Genomic DNA, 20,604 nt, shown 5'->3' with positions numbered 1-20,604 from the left:
TATATTCTTGCCTTTTATTGTTGATGTTTAAACTTTATGTAAATAATAAAATCTGATACTTATTTTATTCGATGTTAATTAATAACAATTAATTGTAATATAATGTGTCTAATGAATCATTTTAAAACTCATACAGATTTAGTAAAATAGCATATCTACCTACGTATAGATTAAATATAATGTGCATGCATGTCATAAACCATCGTAACAACGTTCGTAAATCATCAGTAGCACCTATTCCTAGCTTTGCGCGATTAGAAAAATTTGAATCATTTTTCAATATAAATGAAATATCGACATAATGTAGAAAAACTTTATTTAAGAACATCATGCAACAAACGACGCTTATCAAAATTTTATTTAGACGTAATAACTGCACATGCATTAGACAAAAATCGCACATTTTTTCGACAAAAATAAGTGACGGCAAACCGGACATTTTACAGAAAAAAACAAACAGGTTCTTTATACATAGCGATTAATAACCTACGGGAAAGAAGTCTACAATCATGCTAGACTACGTTTCCTTACCAAAGCTAAGTAAGTAAGTAAAACAGTACATATAAAAATATGGCGACGCTAGCGCTGGAAACCGCGACTCGGACCAGTGTGTGTACCAGATTACATTCATACATTACTATCACAGATTTTTGTCGATGCTACCATTTTAACGAGACAATGTTCCCACAAGGCTCACAGTTAACGACATCCTTTTAATCACATAAAAGCAACCTTAAAGTATGAGGTAACAACACCTTTTGGCTCTCCTTCAGCTTTTAATCTTTTTGTAATCGGACATTTTGGAAGACCGGTTGTATTTACTAAGTACCAAGAATATAAATTTTCTGTTGTTTGTTCGACAGATACGCTTACAGCGAATGGAATGGAAAGACACTGTTCGAAATGTAATTTTGAGAGAACGACTTTTACTCAAGTTGGATCAGATAAACGTCTAAAGAGATATTAGTAAAAAGGTAAAAGAATTCAAATTCTCTTTTCAGGGCACTTGTAGACGTCTCTATATAACTTGCCCTACCACCAGTTCGGAACAACATTACTACTGGGGCTGAGAATGGTGGAAGAATCTCAGTCACCTTTGTCAGTCTTTGTAAAATTCATGCACTCTTGTCATTTAAATTTTGTAAGTAATTTAGAGTAAGCAGCGAACTATTCGCCTTTGGGAACAAAACCTCACTCAGGAGATACAATAATTTAAAATCATCATCATAAGTGGTGAGAGGGGACACAATGGTCTCATATATTTTTAGCAATCGCAATCGCTTCTCTCACCTATTGATATATAACTTCGCAGTTCTTCAAAATTAATTTCATGTCAAAAGGAAGTATAAAATAAATCTGATTTGTTGATGGCCGGATTGTGCCGGAGCACACAGCCTAAAGACAACAGGCTACCTCAACACAGTCAAGGCATTGAGGATTCGCGGTAAAAATTTAGTCTTTTTGACCCATGACTACCTCTAGCCCCAAACTAGTGGGATCAATTTGACCATGCAAAGATACAACAACGATTCCATCGTAACAATTGCGTAGAAACATCATGATCATGTTTAAAATTCAAAATACACAAACTCCTGAATTTTCAGTATTAAACTATTGTTTCAATTCTGTCTGCCACTGACTCGAGAAAATAATAGATAACTGTCTATTCCATTTCAGTATGTCCCTTCTAAAGGGCTTGTACGCACTGACCTCCTTTGACACAGCGCTGGACTAGCTTTCAAAGCGAGCTCGGTCAACATGATCGGCATCGTAGCTCGAGGCGCCGGGATATCGCAAACAGCTAGTGAGGTTTCAATTGACCCGTGAATTCCGTCCTGTCATTTAAGAATGTGTGCGGGCCTTGACACGTTCCAAATAAAGAACAGTGACTACGAACCGGTGTGTGCTGCTTTGGTTTTGCATTGTGTCCAACGTCTTGCAGTATGGTCAGCGGTCACATACGCGAATAGTCGAGTTGTGGGGTTTCATCGAGTCAGTAAGGGCTGGGGCTACTGCGGGGGGTCGCCGAGGTTCAGCTTAAACGTGGAGTGGCGGTAGGTCTCGTCGGCCGTCGACGCGGACGCGCGCAGCGTCGACTGGTCCACTTCGTTGGATCGGTACTCCTGCACCACCTAGAGATGTTTACCTACATTAATATTTCGCACATTTTCCCGATCAAGTCACCAACTGAGGGCTATCGTTTTAGCGCTCACCAGTTAGCGCCACTGTAGAGTAAGGTCCTGTCACTTGCTAGTAGCGAAGACAGTGGCACCAACTGGTGAGCGCTAAAGTGGTAGGAGGACTATCGCATTTGCACTCATCAAGATGGCGCCACTGTAGAGTAAGGTCCTGTCAATCGCCAGGGGTGCCAACTGTTAAGTATAAAAACGATAGCCCTCATTCGATCATAAGACAAAGGATTCATGATATTGTAAGAAGTCGTTGCATAAATAGGTACGTAACGAAAAAGTTTGAGAATTCACTTTACTTGAAGTACCTATATCTAAAAAAAGCAAGTTGGACCAAATTGTGACCGACAGTTTCACAGTCAGTCAGGGTGTAACACCTTTATCTACCCCATGAGATTTCTTAGTATCCCCAATACCCCAGGCACAATGTTAGTAAAAGCACATAATAAACTACCTACTCTCACTGGCATAAAAAGCTGTTATTTTAGTACCTACATAAAATCATAACTCACCCTACGTATGTGTTCTTCCCGAGCCGCGAGCTCCTTCGACAGCTCCTCCTTCCTCCGCTCGAGCTCCGGCTCGTAGTTGCCCTCCTTGATGCACTTCTCAATCTGCTCATACTCGCGGTACAGGCTGGCGTACTCGGCCAGGCTCTGCTTGGCCTCCTGGCTGCCGGCGCGGCCCTTGGAGGTGGCCCCGTCCTGGTCCTCGCGGTGGGTTTGTAAGCTGCTTAAAACATTAAACGGATTTTGAGAATAGGGTATTTTTATGGGATTTTGGGATCCAAATGTTAACGATATTGTTTTTCAATTTCATTTAAGATTTTGTGTCGCATTTTTTGTTCACCCGCACAACAAAATTAAACCTCTACAGGATGTTAGGTAAATTGATATCTTCATTTTAATTATTTAAATTTTCATACAAATCGGAGTTTATAAAAAATATTTTGTATGAAAATTAAAAAAATAATGATATCAAATTTCTGACTTCACCATACCATTTATATGCCCATGTTAGCATGGGCTAGTGTCGGCTCATATACCCATTTACCTAACACCCTGTATAAACAACAGGCTCAGGTAAGCAGTCCGTCCAAATGGCATCAATTTTGATGTTAAATTCTAATCATTTTTATCGCTATAGATATAAATTGTCACTACCATTTAGGGTTCCACAAGTTAATTAAATGGCTGTTTGGCATTAAAAATTCATTTTCATACAATTCATAATTTAAATCGAGATTTAATTAAAACTTATTTTTTAGGTATACAAAACATCTTCATAAATATAAACAGAAAACAGATGTTCATGTCTACAAATGTTTGAATTGTGTGGGTATCGAACCCGCGACCTCTGGCATAATAACAGAGTTCTCAACCGATGCGCCAAAATTGTCGAATAACAGACTGGCAGTACATACGCTATAGTTTCAACAGGATTTTATGCCACATTAATTTTTTTTTTTTTTGCAAAAAATAGGTTTTATGTGGTACTAGACTAGAACCCATGAGCTTTCACTTGCCAGATAATAATGACTGTTCTAAACAGCAGCAAATTGTTTTTTTTTTTTTTTTTTTTATGTGATAGGAGGCAAACGAGCAAACGGATCACCTGATGGTAAGTGATTACCGTCGCCCATAGACACCCGCAGACCCAGGGGCGTTATAGGTGCGTTGCCGGCCTTTAAGGTAAAGATACGCTCTCCTCTTGAAAGCTTGCAGGTCGTATCCGTCCGGAAACACCGCAGACGACAGTCCATTCCACAGTTTGGTTGTACGGGGCAGAAAGTTTATAAAAATAAGTTAATAGCAAACCTTTTCCTTATTAATGTTTTTAGTTAATTTATTTATTGAAACACATGACAAATTACAATTTTCAATAAAGATAGTACAAAAATACGAAAGCAAGGTAGGTAGGTCAGTACAGTATCCAAAATTCTTCAACTTTCAAGGTAGACTGTACAGTAGGTACACCACGGACATACTACATTTAAAAATAATTATTTTCTGTCATTAACGAAATCATACTATTGCCAAAATATCTTATTTCTTATTATTAGACCCTGAAAACACGGTTTATAATACTATGTTATGGATCTATATAAAATAAATTTCGTCCATATTACATGTGGCAGTCGTGGCCGAGTGGTTAAGGCGTCTGACTAGAAATCAGATTCCCTCTGGGAGCGTAGGTTCGAGTCCTACCGACTGCGAAGTGGTTACGTTTTTGTTTTTGTCAATATTTAATGTAATATTTTTTGTTTCCTTTTGAAAAATTGTTTTTTGTTAAATTCAACGAAACATGCCTTTTACGTGCTTTCACGTTTTCTTTGACTAAAAGGCTCAGGACTTTTCGTTTATTCAATTACTTACATAATATTTACAAATTAATTATAAAGAAACAATATGCCTAAATTATTTACAAAAAATAAGCCACTCAAAAATGATGTCTGTTATTTTATTACTCGCAGTACAAGTTCTTTTTTTGTAGCAAACAGAATGTTATGAAGGAATATTAGTTATTTATTATGTATTTTTAATGAAAGCGCGTTATTTATAAATCAATTAAAATACTAACTAAATCAGTGATAACTAAATATCCCAAAAAATAGGCGCACTAAAAAGTAAAAAAAAAAGTTTCAATTTAGGTACAGTTCATCGAGTTGGAAACTGATAGCACAGTACTGATAGGTTGACCAACCTTCTTAAAAAGTAGTCTATGTTTTTTAGTTTGATTAAGATTGCGTTTTTGATAACTGTTGAGGGTATTTTACTGTCAGTGCATTCTTTAATAATGTTCCTTGATTTTGAGAAAGAGTTTAATTTCCGAAATTCTGCGTTAACAAACACAATTAATTAAGTTGAAAACTCTGCTTTATTGAAGTCGGTTAAAAACAAACTAACGTGACAAAAGCAACATTTGGAAAGCTCAGATAAAAAAAGTATCCTTACACACAGCTCCGCCGCGATACACATCTCTGCGTTTGCTTCCCCACAATGACAATATTTCGAGGTGGACACAGAGATGTATATTGAAATACACTGGTCATCACAAAAATCGGCCCACCTACGTTTTACAGAAAAACTCGTTTCTACTGACACAATCATGGTGTTATTTGTTAAACCCCAACAATATTGGTGTTATTTGAAAGCTCAATAAATATCCTTAAAGATAATTAACTTTTAAAAAAAATATAACCGACTTCAAATGCGTGAACACAAAAAAAACTAAAAATTAAAAAATTTTGATAATACCTATTCAACAAAAAAATAATCGTTCAAATTGGTTCATAATCGGCGGAGATATTGCGTATAAAAAAGTTCATCCCCAATTTTCCACCCTTGGGGGTGAAATATTTTCTTCAAATTCGCATGAAACCACCCTTTTCATAATACCTTTTCAACAAAAAAATTATCGTTCAAATTGGTTTATAATCGGCGGAGATATTGCGTATAAAAAAGTTCATCCCCAATTTTCCACCCATGGGGGTTGTTTTTTTTATTATTAAATTTAAATGGGACCACCCTTGAGGTATTACCTATACGCCGAAAAAAGATTTGTTCAAATCGGTTCATAATTGACGGAGTTATCGCGTAACAAACATAGAAAAAAAACATACGGGTCGAATTGAGAATCTCCTCCTTTTTTGAAGTCGGTTGAAAAACACATTTAATTTCTTAATAATCGATTAACATAAACGCGATATACAATAAATGTGACTTGAAAAAAGACCTCACTTTGGGCTCACCTCTACTGACACAATCATAGTACCCCAACAATATTGGTGTTATTTGAAAGCCCAATAAATATTATCCTTAAAGAAAAACACATTTAATCCCAACTAATATTATAAATGCGAAAGTAACTCTGTCTGTCTGTCTGTCTGTTACGCTTTCCCGCTTAAACCTCGCAACCGATTTTGATGAAATTTGGCATAGAGATAGTTTGAGTCCCGGGAAAGAACATAGGATAGTTTTTATTCCGGTTTTTGAAACAGGGACGCGCGCGATAAAGTTTTTCTGTGACAGACAAAATTCCACGCGGGCGAAGCCGCGGGCGGAATTTCTTAATAAACGATGAACATAAACGCGATATAGGTACAATAAATGTGACTTGAAAAAAGACCTCACTTTGGGCTCACCTCTGGGATCAATGAGGGTTTTCGCGAATGAAAGATCCGCTAGATGGCGGGACGTGGATGTGGGGTCTGACTGCTGCGTGATTAGTGGATTTTGACATATCTGTCAATGTCATGTCAAAAATAACCAATCATGCAGCATTTGCAGCATGCAGCTGGCGGATTTTTCATTCGCGAAAACCCTCATTAGATCAATTTTTATGGTTATAAAACCAAATAATGATCTCACGTGTCCTCTTTAACAGATGGATAGCGATTAATCCCAACTTAACAGTTTTGTAGCCATAAAAGTTGGCTCAAGCGTAACTACCTATTTTTTGAAGAAGTGACTCTGGATTCTTCTACAGACACATTGTTGGGGTAAAAACCTTTCCTTTATTGAAATGAAGTTTAGAACTAGGCGTTTAAATGGTGCCAATATTGGTGGGAAGTGGGGATGCATACGTTTGAAAGTGCTTGTCGCGGGAGGGTCGATTTTTGTGATGACCAGTGTAGTTTAGTAGCTGCCATTATTTCGCAACAAAGTCATGCTACCGGTATCAATTGACTAGGTACATGCCGGTGTAGAAGTAGGTAGTGTGGGCATGGTGGGTACCGGCAGACCGGCAGCCGCAGCATGAGTGTAAAAGTAGTAAGGGTGTTTTGTTAGCTGTTCCATGTCGGATTTAGGTACAAAACTAAAGCCTTGATCACACGTACCGAGTAAACGGGCGAGACAGTGCTCTCAGCCGAGTACTCGGTGTGTATGAACATTACGCCGAGTGCTCGGCGGAGTGCTCGAGTATGTGACTCGCTCACATTTTACTGTCTCGCCTGTTAACTCGGTACGTGTGATCAAGGCTTTACGCCGGTATCTATTCACAATGAGGTCTAAATTTGCTGCTTCACTTAAGCAAGCATCGTTTGTGAATACGGGCGTTAAATGTGTTGAAGTAATACGGGCCTTTTTAAGTAGTGAGCTTCTATTACCTATTCTACGTCGGACTTGTACGTGAAGTTAGCCGTTCTGTGTCGTACTTGTACGTCAAATTAGCCGTTCTTCGTCGGAATTACTTGTACGAAGACGTGTAGATATAATGCGAAGACACACAAAGATTAAAAGTAGTACGGGCCGGGCCTATGTCAGTAGTAAAGTGCTGTGTCATTAGTCGTTCTGTGTCAGACTTGTACGTGACATTAGACGTTTTGTGTCATACTTGTACGTCAAATTAGCCGTTCTTCATCGGACTTACTTGTACATAGACGTGTAGAAATAATGCGGGCGGCTGATGGCTCGCAGTACAGATAGGTAGGTATACAGGCTCAGCAGCCGGCTGTACGACATGTTGTACCGGTAGGACGGCAGCCGCAGTACAAAATTGTAGAAGTAGCGTTCGCTTGTTTTTAGCGGTTCCGTGTCGCATTTAGGTACAAGACACAAAGATGGAAAAGTAGTACGGGCCGAGCCTATGTCAGTAGTGAAGTGCTATGTCATTAGTCGTTCTGTGTCAGACTTGCACGTGACATTATCCGTACTGTGTCGTACTTGTACGTCAAATTAGCCGTTCTTCGTCGGACTTACTTGTACATAGACGTGTAGAAGTAGTGCGGGCGGCTGATGGCTCGCAAGAAGCGCGGCACCATGCCGTCTCCCTCGCGGTACAGGCTCAGCAGCCGGCTGTACGACATATATCGGTAGGACGGCAGCCGCAGCATGCGCCGGCCCAGCTTGATCACGTTTATTTCGCGGTTGTCCAGGGACGGTTGCTGGTAGAAAACACACCTTTTTTATACAAAAGCCAGTACAGACTTAAATAAATCCTACAAAACAAAAACATAGATCCTACGATAAGAAATTGAAAAGTTACAGCACTTACCATTACTGCACTTCTCGTCCCGTACGTTGGAACATGACCCAGGCCTATAAAACAACAATTTGATTAATGACACTAAGTAGAATTTTATTGTTGGTCCTCACATAAATTTTTAACATGCTGCTTAAAAAAATCCTGAAAAAAGAAAAGACAGACAAGCTTACCCATATGATGCGCAATAGTCAACGGTATTCCTGATAAAGGTTGTTGTATCTTCACTCCATTCAGGACCTGATCAAGAATAATATTGATTAGGTGCAACACATTGCAATGTTCAAATTTTAATGTGTGCAGTATGCTTAAGTAGTGCGAGTTTGCATCGTTAGCGAGTGCGTCAAAAAATCCATGAAGATATTATAAAGTAGTTCTTGAAAGTATCCGCTAGGGATACCGTACACTGTAGGTACTTATAATTATTATAATATTTAATGTATTTTTTTTACGCAGTCGCTTAACTAGCTTGATGACTTTGATGTAAACTCGCATGAAGCCTAATACTGGGGGCTTAGTGCGTGGTAACATAAAACGTCTACCGTAACCAAGTCGTTAATCTAGTGGAAGTAGTCCTAGTGGTAGGAAGTCAAATCAATTAACCTGTTGAATGTTGAGGCCGATGTTGTGCGACGGCGCCGTGCTCTTGCTGACCACGAAGGGAATGTTGGCGGTGTTGGCGTTTTCGTAGTAGTACCGAACACCGGCCTGCTTCATCTGCGACGCCACTGTGGGCAGCTCGTAGCGCCGGCTGCGGTATTTGACGCGCCGCGGCAGACGGTGGCTCTCCTGCAGGAACAACTTAGCGCCTAAGCTGAACATTGCTGCATGCACATCTCGATTGACACATCAAACCAGGGTGCAATTTAAGGCTACCGACAACGCCACTCTTGTAGCGGAGTTTTGGGCTGACACTGTGTAGGTTTGTTGTCGACACGACAAGAAGAAGTGTATAAGAAGAACGGTCATCTGTGACCCAGGCCCGACAGAAACGAGACATACCTCAGTTTTTTGTCATATCTTAATTAGTTAAATTATATATTTTTTATAATCGAAATCTATGTATAACACCAAAATATTACCCTATGTTTTTGGTCAGGCGTAGGAGATACTGCTGTATCTCCAGGTCACCTAGATACATTCCATAGCAGCTGTAATAGACATTTAGGTATAGCCTGACCAGGAACATAAAAACCCTCGCCATGTTGCGGAAAACTAATGGTACTAATTTCTTTTAATGGCAACAGTAACTGAAAACTTCATTGACATGTCACCTTGCATGTCAGTCTATTGCTGTCAAAGTGTAAACAAACTTTATTTTAAATGTGCGCAATTGGTTTTATGAATTAAATTGCTAAAATATTTTTATAGTCGTGAAAGAAAAGTGGTTCACAATGTGTTAAAGTATTTGTCGAAGAGAAATACTAAGGGTTCGAACAATATTTTCATTGAATAATGTTTCCGACAAAGGTTGTCAAATTGACTGACATGTTTATCGTATAGTACAGTCCACTATGAAAATTAGCTGTGGTTTGTTTATACTACCTATTTTAAAAATTTTGTCACTTTCTAAGTGTTGAATTTTATGGGATTGGGAAAGAAGTACCGAGTTTGAAGCGTTCATGAGCAGACATTGCAGTTGAATATTCAAGTTCTGAATTTGATTATTGATGAATAATAAAATAAATCTACTAGCTCGATTGATGGTTTCATTTAATTTATTTAAATCAGGTTACCTATAATAATATTTTTTCGTTAATTTATGAAAATATCAAATTAGCCCGTAATCCTGAATCCTGATACATAAAGTTAGCCTATTAATTTAACACAGGTACGACTGTACTCAGTGTTGCACTATCAAATGCAATTGAGGCGCCTCTATGCCAGGGTTTTTATGTTCCTGGTCAGGCTATATATACATTTACCAATTTTGGTGATAAATAGGCATTTTGTATTAGTTTTTGTATAACGCCTGACCAAAAACAAAGGGTAATATTTTGGTGTTATACATAGATTTCGAATATAAAAAATATATAATTTAACTAATTAAGACATGACAAAAAAACTGAGGTATGTCTCGTTTCTGTCGGGTCTGGGTTTTTTTTGTATGGGGCGTGACCGTTCTTCTTTAAGGGGGAAATTCTTACCTGGCTGGTCGTATTTAAGTTAAAATACAGTCAAGATCTAAATGAATCCATACTCAAGAGTTGCAAGTATTAGGAAATACAAAACAATACCTTTTTTGGTTCCGTAGGAATGGAATCACGTAACGGACCAGTCTTTTGATCTTCACTCCTTGGGGTTTCCCGTACCGCTGTGTGGTAAAAAATAAGCTTTTTATGGCAAATTTTCTTTCATCACTTAAATTCATGAAATATTTTTAGTTTTAGAAGCAGTTTTAATCTGATCGCTGAAAAAGTACATGTTTCTCCGAATCTTTTGTCTGCACATTTGCATTTGATTAGAATACAAATACGTCCATATGTATCCAGGCAACATAAAGTATGAAGAGCTAGTTCAGGCATAACAGTAGCATTTTGTGGTAGCACCCTCTAGCAGAATCCTTGTGCACTACGTTGTCAACTCGTTTAATTTTCACTAGCACACTCACACTGAGAAATATTTGACATTTAGGGGAAGCCCGGGCAGCACGAATAACTTAAGAAAAGTGGCAAAAAAACCACATAAATATGCAATTAACAACAGTCTATTGATTAATAATTTGTATCTTAGGTAATCATATTTGGAATTGTAAAGAATAAACTAAGAAACTTAAACAAATTCTACAATAAAAATGTCATTAAAAAAAAAGTTCCAATTATCCATTTTGCCCGACCCCCCTGGGCAAGAGGGATATGTACAGTAATAACTGCTTTAATCATTGCAATCACCACAAAAATAACTGCCTATGCCTGAATATAAGGTACAATCCTCGTGTGCCCACTTCTTGCATTGATTGCACTCTATCCAATCCTCGGTAGGTGGTTCAGTGTATTCTTCTGAGCACACAACATAAATATTTTATTTTCTCCATCTGATTTTTGTTTTTGGTCATTTTTCCTCTTGACAAGTCTTGTTTGGAAGTTCTTGTTTTCAGATGTGTGGTTTTGTTAGGGCCTGCTATTCAGTTATGGCTGTCTTTACCTATCCGTTTTGCCCATATCCGTCTTGCCCAGAGCACCAATATTTAAAAGTTGTGTACCCACCCGTTAAATTTCTACCGGTGAAAAAAAGCAACACACACAAATTAAACTTAATTTAACATGCAATCAACTAAACAGAGTCTATAAGTCAACACTTAATACGTAATACAAGAAATCAACACACATACCTTGCCAAAAATCGTAAGAAAACAGCCAAAAACTTTTGATTTCGAATTGACAAAAAGTTAACGCACGTATTGTTTTGGTGGAACTATCATAGCGTGGCTGTGTTGCTGTTTTACAGACCCGCAAACGTCCAGTAGCGCCATGTGTTATAGGTTTTTAGTAAAATCGATTATTCTTCTTACCAACATTATGCTTCTTGCCCGGGCTTCCGCTACTACGTAAAATGTGAACTCTACAGCCTTGTTATTAAGATTGAAATACAAAAGCTCGGTAAGCTATCGATCTGTAAAGAATTCACGCACCCTTCGTCTTACATTAACCAATCAGGAGATACCTAACACGTGACTGCCACGTGGTTTGGACACAACTGCGCATGTGCAGACAGCCACAGGTTGAAAATGCCTAAAAAGTACCAGGACCGCATGAAATATTAGAAGCTCTTTTGATTTAGCACCATCTAGCTGATAGCTTCCAAACTTCGTGATGGAGCGTACACGACTAAAAACGGGTCCATGTAGCTTGTGAATGTCAACGCACAACGAATGACATCAAAGTTTACAAGTCATCGATTAGATGGTGCTAGCTAAACCAGCGAAGAGTTCCTTGTATTTCATGCGTTCCTGGTACTTTTTGGTCATTTACCGCCACCTGTGGAAGGCTGCACATGCGCAATTTGACTGAGTTAGGTCCTGTGACTGTCCATTAATGTATTTAATATGGACCGGGCATATCTTTGAAATGGGTGCCCTCTCAGACGCATAACATTTTTCATCATAATTTAGTTTGGTATAACAGTATTTGCATAAAGTTTTTTCGAATAAACTTTGATATGCATAGTTTTCTAAATGCATAATGGTTTCATAGGCATAATAATAACTTTCTCTAATTTTCAATACCATAATTTAAATAATCATAAATGTAAAAAACATAATTTTTATATTCCTAAAGTTTGTTTTTAATAAAATACGATAAACATAATGTAATTATTTATAACATTTAAAGTCGTAAATATTGTCTATAAGAGCAACCAACATTGAACATTAAATAATTATGTATTTGTGATGTTGCGAACAATCCTCCTTCCACCTTTATACTCTTTCGGCCTATAGATTTGTAAAAACTAAATTCTCTGTGTCATTGTCATTTTTGTTCTTAATTTTTGACCTGTCTCTTAGAAAACTTAAGCTCGTGAAAATACATTCTGTTTGATCTCGAATCCCTCTTATCTTTTATAACGCACATATTATACAGTCCACATTTCTTTTACAACATTAACCCTAGAGTAGTCGCGCCTTTCCGTGAAACGTGAGTGCTCGCGTATGAGCATTTTGCCGCCCAAACTTAAAGTCCGGTTGTGTGTCAAATAACAGTTTAAAGATATGAAAATCAGTTAAAAATGATAGAATAAAGCATACACTATTAGAAAATAACGTTTATTAAAGATTTGTGGTTAAAATTTAAAGAAAAAAAAATATTTTGGAAATGCTAGGAAATATTTATAGAAATCTTAGAAACACTATTGTTTTTATCTACATACATCATCAAATAGTAAACTTACTAGCACACTTAAAGGTTTTCCTTACATATGACATGTGCTTCAACAAAACAGGCCTGTCACATGTGCATTTAATGTGCGTTGCACAGTAAATTTGCACAACTATTGCACCCTTGGCACATCATCTTCAGATTCTGCCGCTGATTGTTCTATAACAGTATTGTAATGACTATGTTTACTTTCCTTATAACTTTAGTAAACATTTTCCACTAAGCTTAGTGCACCAGCTTCTTCGAAATCCGACATCTTCCTTGTTTTTTAATTTTTTGTATTTTACGTGAATTTTACCGAAAACGACATGAAATAAATTAAGCACTAATAGTAATTATCAATGTTATGACGTCATTAATGTCAAAACAACATTATACGCAATGAAAACTAATAATCTTCCAACTACACTAAAAACCAGACACACAAATTTTACTTACGTCAGTAGTCGCGCAGTGAGCAATTTGCCGCAAAACGTGACATACGTTCAACAATCGTTCTCTATTGCGGTCACCTGCGCACTAAATGTCTTCTAATTTCTAATACATGGAGGTGAAGTATGGGGAGGCAGCTACTGAAACGCTTGACTTTAACAAACGCAACGTGTAGAAAATAACTCGATTTTTTTGCAGAGGGCGGCAAAATGCTCATAGCGCGAGCACTCTAGGGTTAAGCTTGCCTGGTCTAGAATTATGTACATCCCGACTGGCCGTGGTCTCTTCCACGTGGTACTAGTCTGCCCTATACTAGAGTGTAATTTAAAAGCCGGAGGCGCGGAGGGATTGCTGCTGCCGGATATAATATGTTGCTGCGTGAGCGTGACCCACATAGCTACTTTATGTACCAACTAAGACGACACCTATGTATGATAAAGGTAAAACAGGCTGGCATATTAGATGGTGCCAGCGAATGCCAGACAAGTTGGTAACAAATATTAAGATTTAAGGTACAATTCCAAGACGGGCCGCAGACCGCAAACTGCAACCGCAAACTGCAACCGCAAACTGCAAAACTATGAAATCGGCAGCGCGGCATTGCAGCTGCGGCGTGTATACTGCAAATTTCATAGAGTTTTGCAGTTTGGCCTTTATCCGAAACTATACGTAACTTTTGAATCAGTTTCGGTTACGGTTATGGACATTTTTTTATTTCGGATATCCGATAGTTTCGGTTACGGTTACGGATATCCATAACATCCCTGCTTGGTAAGATGGCCCTCTCCGTCCCGCTCATACCTTTTAAAATGGCTTCTCCACCTCACTTAAGCCAGAAACTTAAATTTTGGGCACATTAGAATAATATTTATAACCAAGGTAGATAAAGTTAAAAACGGGATTATTTCCAATAAACAAAAATTGTCGACAATTACAGCAAGATTTTATAAAGTGTTATACCATTTTGGAATCCTTACTAAATGCGCCAAATTATGACGTCACTTGCCACACTCGCGTAGTACAATTTTTTTTCAGTACAGTCAGTTTAAACTAGGCAAAATTTTTATTTTGATATTTTTTTTGGGAATAATGTATTTTTTTCATAAAAGTTGGAGCAGCTGGTTTTGTAATTTTGATAACAATTTAGAGAAGCATTATTCAGGGTTTACATAACAAAAAAAAAATTTGGAAAAAGTGAAGATTTGTGGCAACACGAGCAAAAGGACCGTCACCTGGAGTAGAATTTTTTGATTTTTTTTAAATGCCTATTATTTTTAAAATATGCCACATAGATTTTTTTTTATATTTTTCTGATAACCAGCACAACTTGCCTCAACACCCAGTTCCGGCTTGACGTTACATTACGGGACACCCTGTATACTAAAATATTATTATAATAAAAGTGGTTATGGCAAAAAAAATATGCCTTATGATTTAATCTGTATGAACGTTATGCGAAATAATGAGTATGCCAAAAAACTTTATGCACTCTTAAATTATGACAATATTTTTTATGCAACCGAATATGGACCCCTTTGAAATAACCGTGCCCGGTACATACACATACTATAAATTGAAAATCGAAGACCGTGAAGGCGTTGAAGATGACGAGCGCTCTGGACGCACCAGCCAGCACCTCAACAACCGATGAAAACGTGAAAAAACAGAAGGAATGATTCACAATTAGGGAGATGTCACATAACTAGTTACTCATACCATGAATTTCTTTTTTGGTATTTTTGGATATGAAACACATGGCAACACCATTTTGTTCTAAAATTAGTTAATTTTGAAAAGTGGCAGCGAATTTTTGCTATAACAATATTGTAACGGTGTCCTAGTCTCCAAATCCAGAAATGGCTGTGTGTGATTTGTTCTTATTTCAGAAACTGCGGGACTATTTTAAAGGCGACATTAGGTATTAATGTAGATGAATAAATAAATACTTTTCTTAAAAAAAACGAAAATTACAGACTGTGTAGGTACCTACATATTTTGTATAAGCAATTTTCTTATAGATCAATAGGGCCTCCAATATTTAGTACCTCCATGCCATGGTCCTGCCACTCGGGTGGCACCAGCTGGTGAACGCACAACATTCAACATACAATCTGCCATGGGATTGGAATAAGTAGGTATTTTATATTGTAACTGCAAATTACTTGCTGCTTCCAAGACTTGCTTCGACTACCTACTTACTAGGTGAGTGAAGCTAAATTAATAATCTTAATTAAAAATATGTCTTAATAAGAAAGACTGAAGAACTGTAAATGGAAATTGAAGCATTGCTATTTTATTGTAATCTCTTAGGAAAATTAAAAACCGATTTTCTCTTTTATTAATATTAAAAGCCGTGTTCGGTAAGCAGATTTGAACTGCCTTAAAAATACGAGAAGGAATCAATAAACTTAAAAGCTTCAACTGCTCCGCTAATAGGGCGTAATAAAAATCTTAAAAATCGTGCATTGGTCATTCATTCGAATGTTAAAGTAGGTATTCGTTCTGCAATGGCATAATACATCGCACTCAGTCGTGCTAATAGCCAAAGTACAACTGGCAAGCTATCGATCGGTATCGGTACACGCACAGTGGGTGTCCACGAACGATCAAAGATTCAAAAACATGTTTTTGTACACTTTTTACAGACGACACGTGGGCCCGAAGCTTTTGCTTCCGAGCCTGGTTCACGACATGCATCCTTCTGCGAGGAAGTCATCATAGACAGGCAGCGGGAGCAGGAGAATAATCCCCTCGCCCCCACGTTTTGCGGGCGGAGAAGGTGGAGGAGAAGGCGGTCTTCTCGTCCCCTAGATGGCGGCCAGCAGGCCGGGGCACCCTTGGCTATTATGTAGTCTGTGCCCTTGGTATCTCCGTCGTCGGAATCCCACATCCCACCCTGCCCACCAGCAGTGGTGAAAGTGCGCATAGCTTTTCTCTGCGTCTAAAAAAATCCACCATGTTTAAAGGCGACCATGCATCTAGCCTGTACAAATGGAACGAAGCCTTGACTACAACTGCTCGATTGGGCAAGGAATCATTTTAAAATCAACGAAACCTTCCTAACCTTTAACGCCGATGAGGTGCTGGCCGATAAAAGCTTTTGCAAGTAGACCACCAACCGGCTTCACAACAATCTTCTTACGTCGGATAAGAAAAAGTTCAGAGGGCTCTGCTGTGGTAGGGCTTTATGAAAAAGTTATCCAAGAAGAAACGTTATCACATAATAGGTAAAGATAATTCATTCTATGACGTAAAATCTACCAAAATGTTACTAGTCCACAACATTTTCTGGTTTTCCCACTGTGCAGGCGTCCCGATATCAAAATACTTGTTCCCCTCTGCCCCTCGCTGCCCAATCAGGAAACGGCTAACAGCAGACACGTGGCTACCACGTGGTTTGCACATAAATGCGCATGTGCAATTCGGCATCGGTGGTGGATATGCCCAAAAAAGTACCAGGGCCGCATGAAATGTGAGGAGTTGTTTCGTCGAATCATTCAGCACCCTCCAGGTGATAGTCAGTAAAGTTCATTATGTGGTTGGTCCTTTAATTAGCGTGTAAAAGCACGAGCACAGAGCATGCTTTCGTTGAATCAGCTAGTACCAAGCTGATGGTCAGTAAACTAGATGTCATTAGTTTGTTCAGAGCACAGCATCTTTTGGAATTTACAGAACAGACTACGGGAAATTCAAATTGGATGCAGTGCGTACTTAATCTTTTATTCAAAAAATACTCTTATAAGATAACATTTCTTAATATCATAAAATTCATAATCACTAAGGTCTGGTTAATGTTTCCGCACAAGTCGGCAAGTGAAATAAATGCAGTATTATCAGGCCTGTTCATCTCCGCGAGTTCACATCGAAAACAAAACACGCACGATAGCCCACCTACAGGAGGCGATTCGACAAGGCGTCACATACGAGATACGAGCGAGCATTGACACACGCACGCGTACCTACTCTTGTATTATGGAAAAAAATAAAAAAATACTGTGCAGTATTTAACTGCCTAAATAATAATAAAAACACACAATGTACTTTTTTTAAGTTGCCTGAAGACACTGAGAGGTAAATAAGTGGTTATTGTTATTCATGATAATTCATGCAAATTCATGTATTTCTTCCGACATTTTCCGCGATTTGGCACTTCACGTCACACATTAGTTTGCCGAAGTTCGCCGAGCCAGCTATTGTCAATTATTATAGGTGTCAAACAGGATAGGGTCTTTGCGCTGGTTTTCGTCCAACTATCGGAGTTGCCAACTTTGTGATCTTAAAATACCCTTACATAAATGTATCATATTATTTTATGTCGTTCGAGTGCTCATAAAGGCAGTCAACTAAAATCCATACTGCAACGCACACACAATCCGCACCGTAACGTAAACGCCTTGCCTCGCCGATGACAGTGCGCGAAGGGCAATGACAGCTCGCAAAACACTGACGTATATCAATGTCTCATGGACTTGGCGTAACTTTAAAATAAACGTACTCGGTACATTACGCACACATTTACACGCATTATAAATACATACACGATTTAAGAAAACAACATGGCCGCAATATAGGCAATCAGCTGACAGGTATTTGTGTGTGTGTGTGTGTGCGTGTAGTTGTCAGCTGATTGCCTATAAATATGTTGTTTTCTTAAATCTTGTATGTAGGTACCTACTCGGCACAAGTCAGGTAGTTAGTGACGTCACATGAAAATGTTGCCAGAATGAGTACTGACCAAACATTATCTATTTCTTTTTTTTATACATCACCAGGGGTAAGTTAGAAAGAGATAAACAGCTGTTTGTCATTAATTTGTCGAATTTTTGTATAGATCTATATTTCCTCTCCACTATTACCTCCATGCCACAAAAGGCGATACGTTGTTGATCCCTTTCCGAGTTGATTTGCCTGCTATATGACCTGAGCTTTGCTTTAAAAAAATGACCCTTAGTCATCTAAGATTTAATTTTGTATGAAGAAGTTTAATAAACACTTAAAATTGTGTTTATAATGCTATCAATTAGACATACGTGCCAAAAACTTTTCCTGTCAGCACGTTTTTTTTCTAGCGCGATGATTTCTGCAATGTACCGGTGACCGGTGTATGGCCGCGCATTTACGTAATTTTTTGGAACTCACTACTTTTTAAATTACATTTTCATTTAGGTAGAACTGTTGCTTAGGCATTATATATTGCAACAAAACTAGCGCGGGATGGCTACTGCCTTCTGTGAATACAATACTTTGTATTCAAATTTTACGCATGTGTTTATGGCAGCTCAGTGAAATGGACGAAAACCGAAGTTAGATAGAAAACCAGCACAATGACCCTACTTTCAAAAATTAATATTGCGATTTTATAAATCACTTAAACAACTTTATATTAATTTGCGGGTACGCCGGGACAGCTCGTAAAACAAATTCATTATTTACATATTACTAATTTATCAACTTTGTTCATTGTTACTTCATTAGTTGTTCGTGTTTCGTTTGGGTTAGACCAAGAGCCGAATGCAAAAAATAAATGTTACTTAATTATATTAATCCTACAAAAAACGGACGGACGTGTGCAAGTCTAATAGCCATATACTTGGTTAACTCATTTTAAAAAGTGCACAAAAACGTTCTATGTTCAGACAGACTATACAGGGTGGCCAAAACAGTGAGGTCTAAAAGAAAAATTTAGATTCCTTACATCTAGGTGTACCTAAATCACCCCCATGTATATTATACGATTGTGCTTAGTTTAGGAGATAGAGTTAATTTTGTGATATTTTAAAATTTTATGACCTAGTAGGCTTTAAACATTTTTATCTTTTTTTTGGGTTGACTTTTTTCAGATTTCTTTTTTTCGACAGATTTGTTATGAATTGCAGATGTTTGAAAAAAATAATCACCTTCCTATCTTTGATTCAAGATACAAAAGTTTTGATAGAAACATTAAAATTATGCTTTTATCAGAACACTATCAAATTTTCAACTTAAAAGTTTAAGTAAAAAAAACTTCCATAGATCCAAAACCATTTTAAAAACTGCGCCGTTTCCTGAACATTCATAATAATACAAAAAAACATGTACTTAATAGGCCACTATTTCCTGTAATCGGTCCACTAAAGTGGTAAGTCGGAGATTCCGTTACATGTTTTTGACTTTCTTAGAGTGAATTAATATTGGGAATCCTCTATGTTTACATTACGTAGAACAGATTTAGAGCAGTAACTGGACAGAACATGTTTTTATTCTCAACGAGGAAGCTCTTGCCCTTCATCACACCTGGTGGAAACTGATGATTATGCTGAAGGTGGAAGGGAACTTCAACTACAAAGGAACTATGGCTTCCTACCTCCAAATTCCGGAACGCATTGTTATTTTAAGTAAGTTTTGATGAACATAAACCAAATATCCCTCCTACTTCTTCTCACTGTAGTAGGTATTTCAAGGGTAATAGTAAAATGTAACAACTGCCTCTGTCTTCAAGTGGTAAGAGGTAAGCTTCAGAGGTCCCGGGTTTGATTCCCAGTGGAGGTGAAATTTTCTGCTCGGTTTGGTTGGTGGTAGGGTTTGATCTAAGTCTGCCTGGCTAGCAACTCTATTTTCCTAAGTCTGTCACTATAAAAATAATGTTAATAGCATTACTGTATTCCGACATTTGGAGGTAGGAAGCCATAGTTCCTCTGTAGTTGAAGTTCCCTTCCACTTTCAGCCTAATCATCAGTTTCCACCAGGTGTGATGAAGGGCAAGAGCTTCCTCGTTGAGAATAAAAACATGTTCTGTCCAGTTACTGCTTTAAATCTGTTCTACGTAATGTAAATTTAGAGGATTCCCAATATTAATTCACTCTAAGAAAGTCAAAAACATGTAACGGAATCTCCGACTTACCACTTTAGTGGACCGATTACAGGAAATAGTGGCCTATTAAGTACATGTTTTTTTGTATTATTATGAATGTTCAGGAAACGGCGCAGTTTTTAAAATGGTTTTGAACCTATGGAAGTTCTTTTTTTTACTTAAACTTTTAAGTTGAAAATTTGATAGTGTTCTGATAAAAGCATAATTTTAATGTTTCTAGCAAAACTTTTGTATCTTGAATCAAAGATAGGAAGGTGATTATTTTTTTCAAACA

The 20,604-nt window shown here is 37.8% G+C and overlaps 1 protein-coding gene and 1 non-coding gene across 2 annotated transcripts in view; one reads left to right on the top strand and one right to left on the bottom strand.

Moving 5' to 3' along the window:
• Positions 1-299: 299 nt before the first annotated feature.
• Positions 300-20,604, bottom strand: part of LOC135086926 (uncharacterized) — a 37,700-nt gene continuing 17,395 nt past the window's right edge. Inside the window, exons 8-14 of the mRNA XM_063981751.1 lie at positions 10,412-10,488; positions 8,778-8,963; positions 8,348-8,414; positions 8,187-8,230; positions 7,892-8,076; positions 2,702-2,921; positions 300-2,132 (exon numbers count right to left, since the gene is read on the bottom strand). Of these exons, the coding sequence (XP_063837821.1) occupies positions 2,010-2,132; positions 2,702-2,921; positions 7,892-8,076; positions 8,187-8,230; positions 8,348-8,414; positions 8,778-8,963; positions 10,412-10,488 (902 nt within the window). The 3' untranslated portion in view covers positions 300-2,009. The remainder of the gene's footprint in view (positions 2,133-2,701; positions 2,922-7,891; positions 8,077-8,186; positions 8,231-8,347; positions 8,415-8,777; positions 8,964-10,411; positions 10,489-20,604) is intronic.
• Trnas-aga (transfer RNA serine (anticodon AGA)) lies at positions 4,323-4,404 on the top strand. Its single transcript has one exon. It is a non-coding gene; the product is annotated as a tRNA-Ser (tRNA).

This window comes from Ostrinia nubilalis, chromosome Z (genome assembly GCF_963855985.1).
Source record: "Ostrinia nubilalis chromosome Z, ilOstNubi1.1, whole genome shotgun sequence".
NCBI classification, from domain to species: Eukaryota; Metazoa; Arthropoda; class Insecta; order Lepidoptera; family Crambidae; genus Ostrinia; species Ostrinia nubilalis.
Note: the sequence above shows the minus strand (reverse complement) of the source record. Positions and strands in the feature narration are given on the sequence as shown.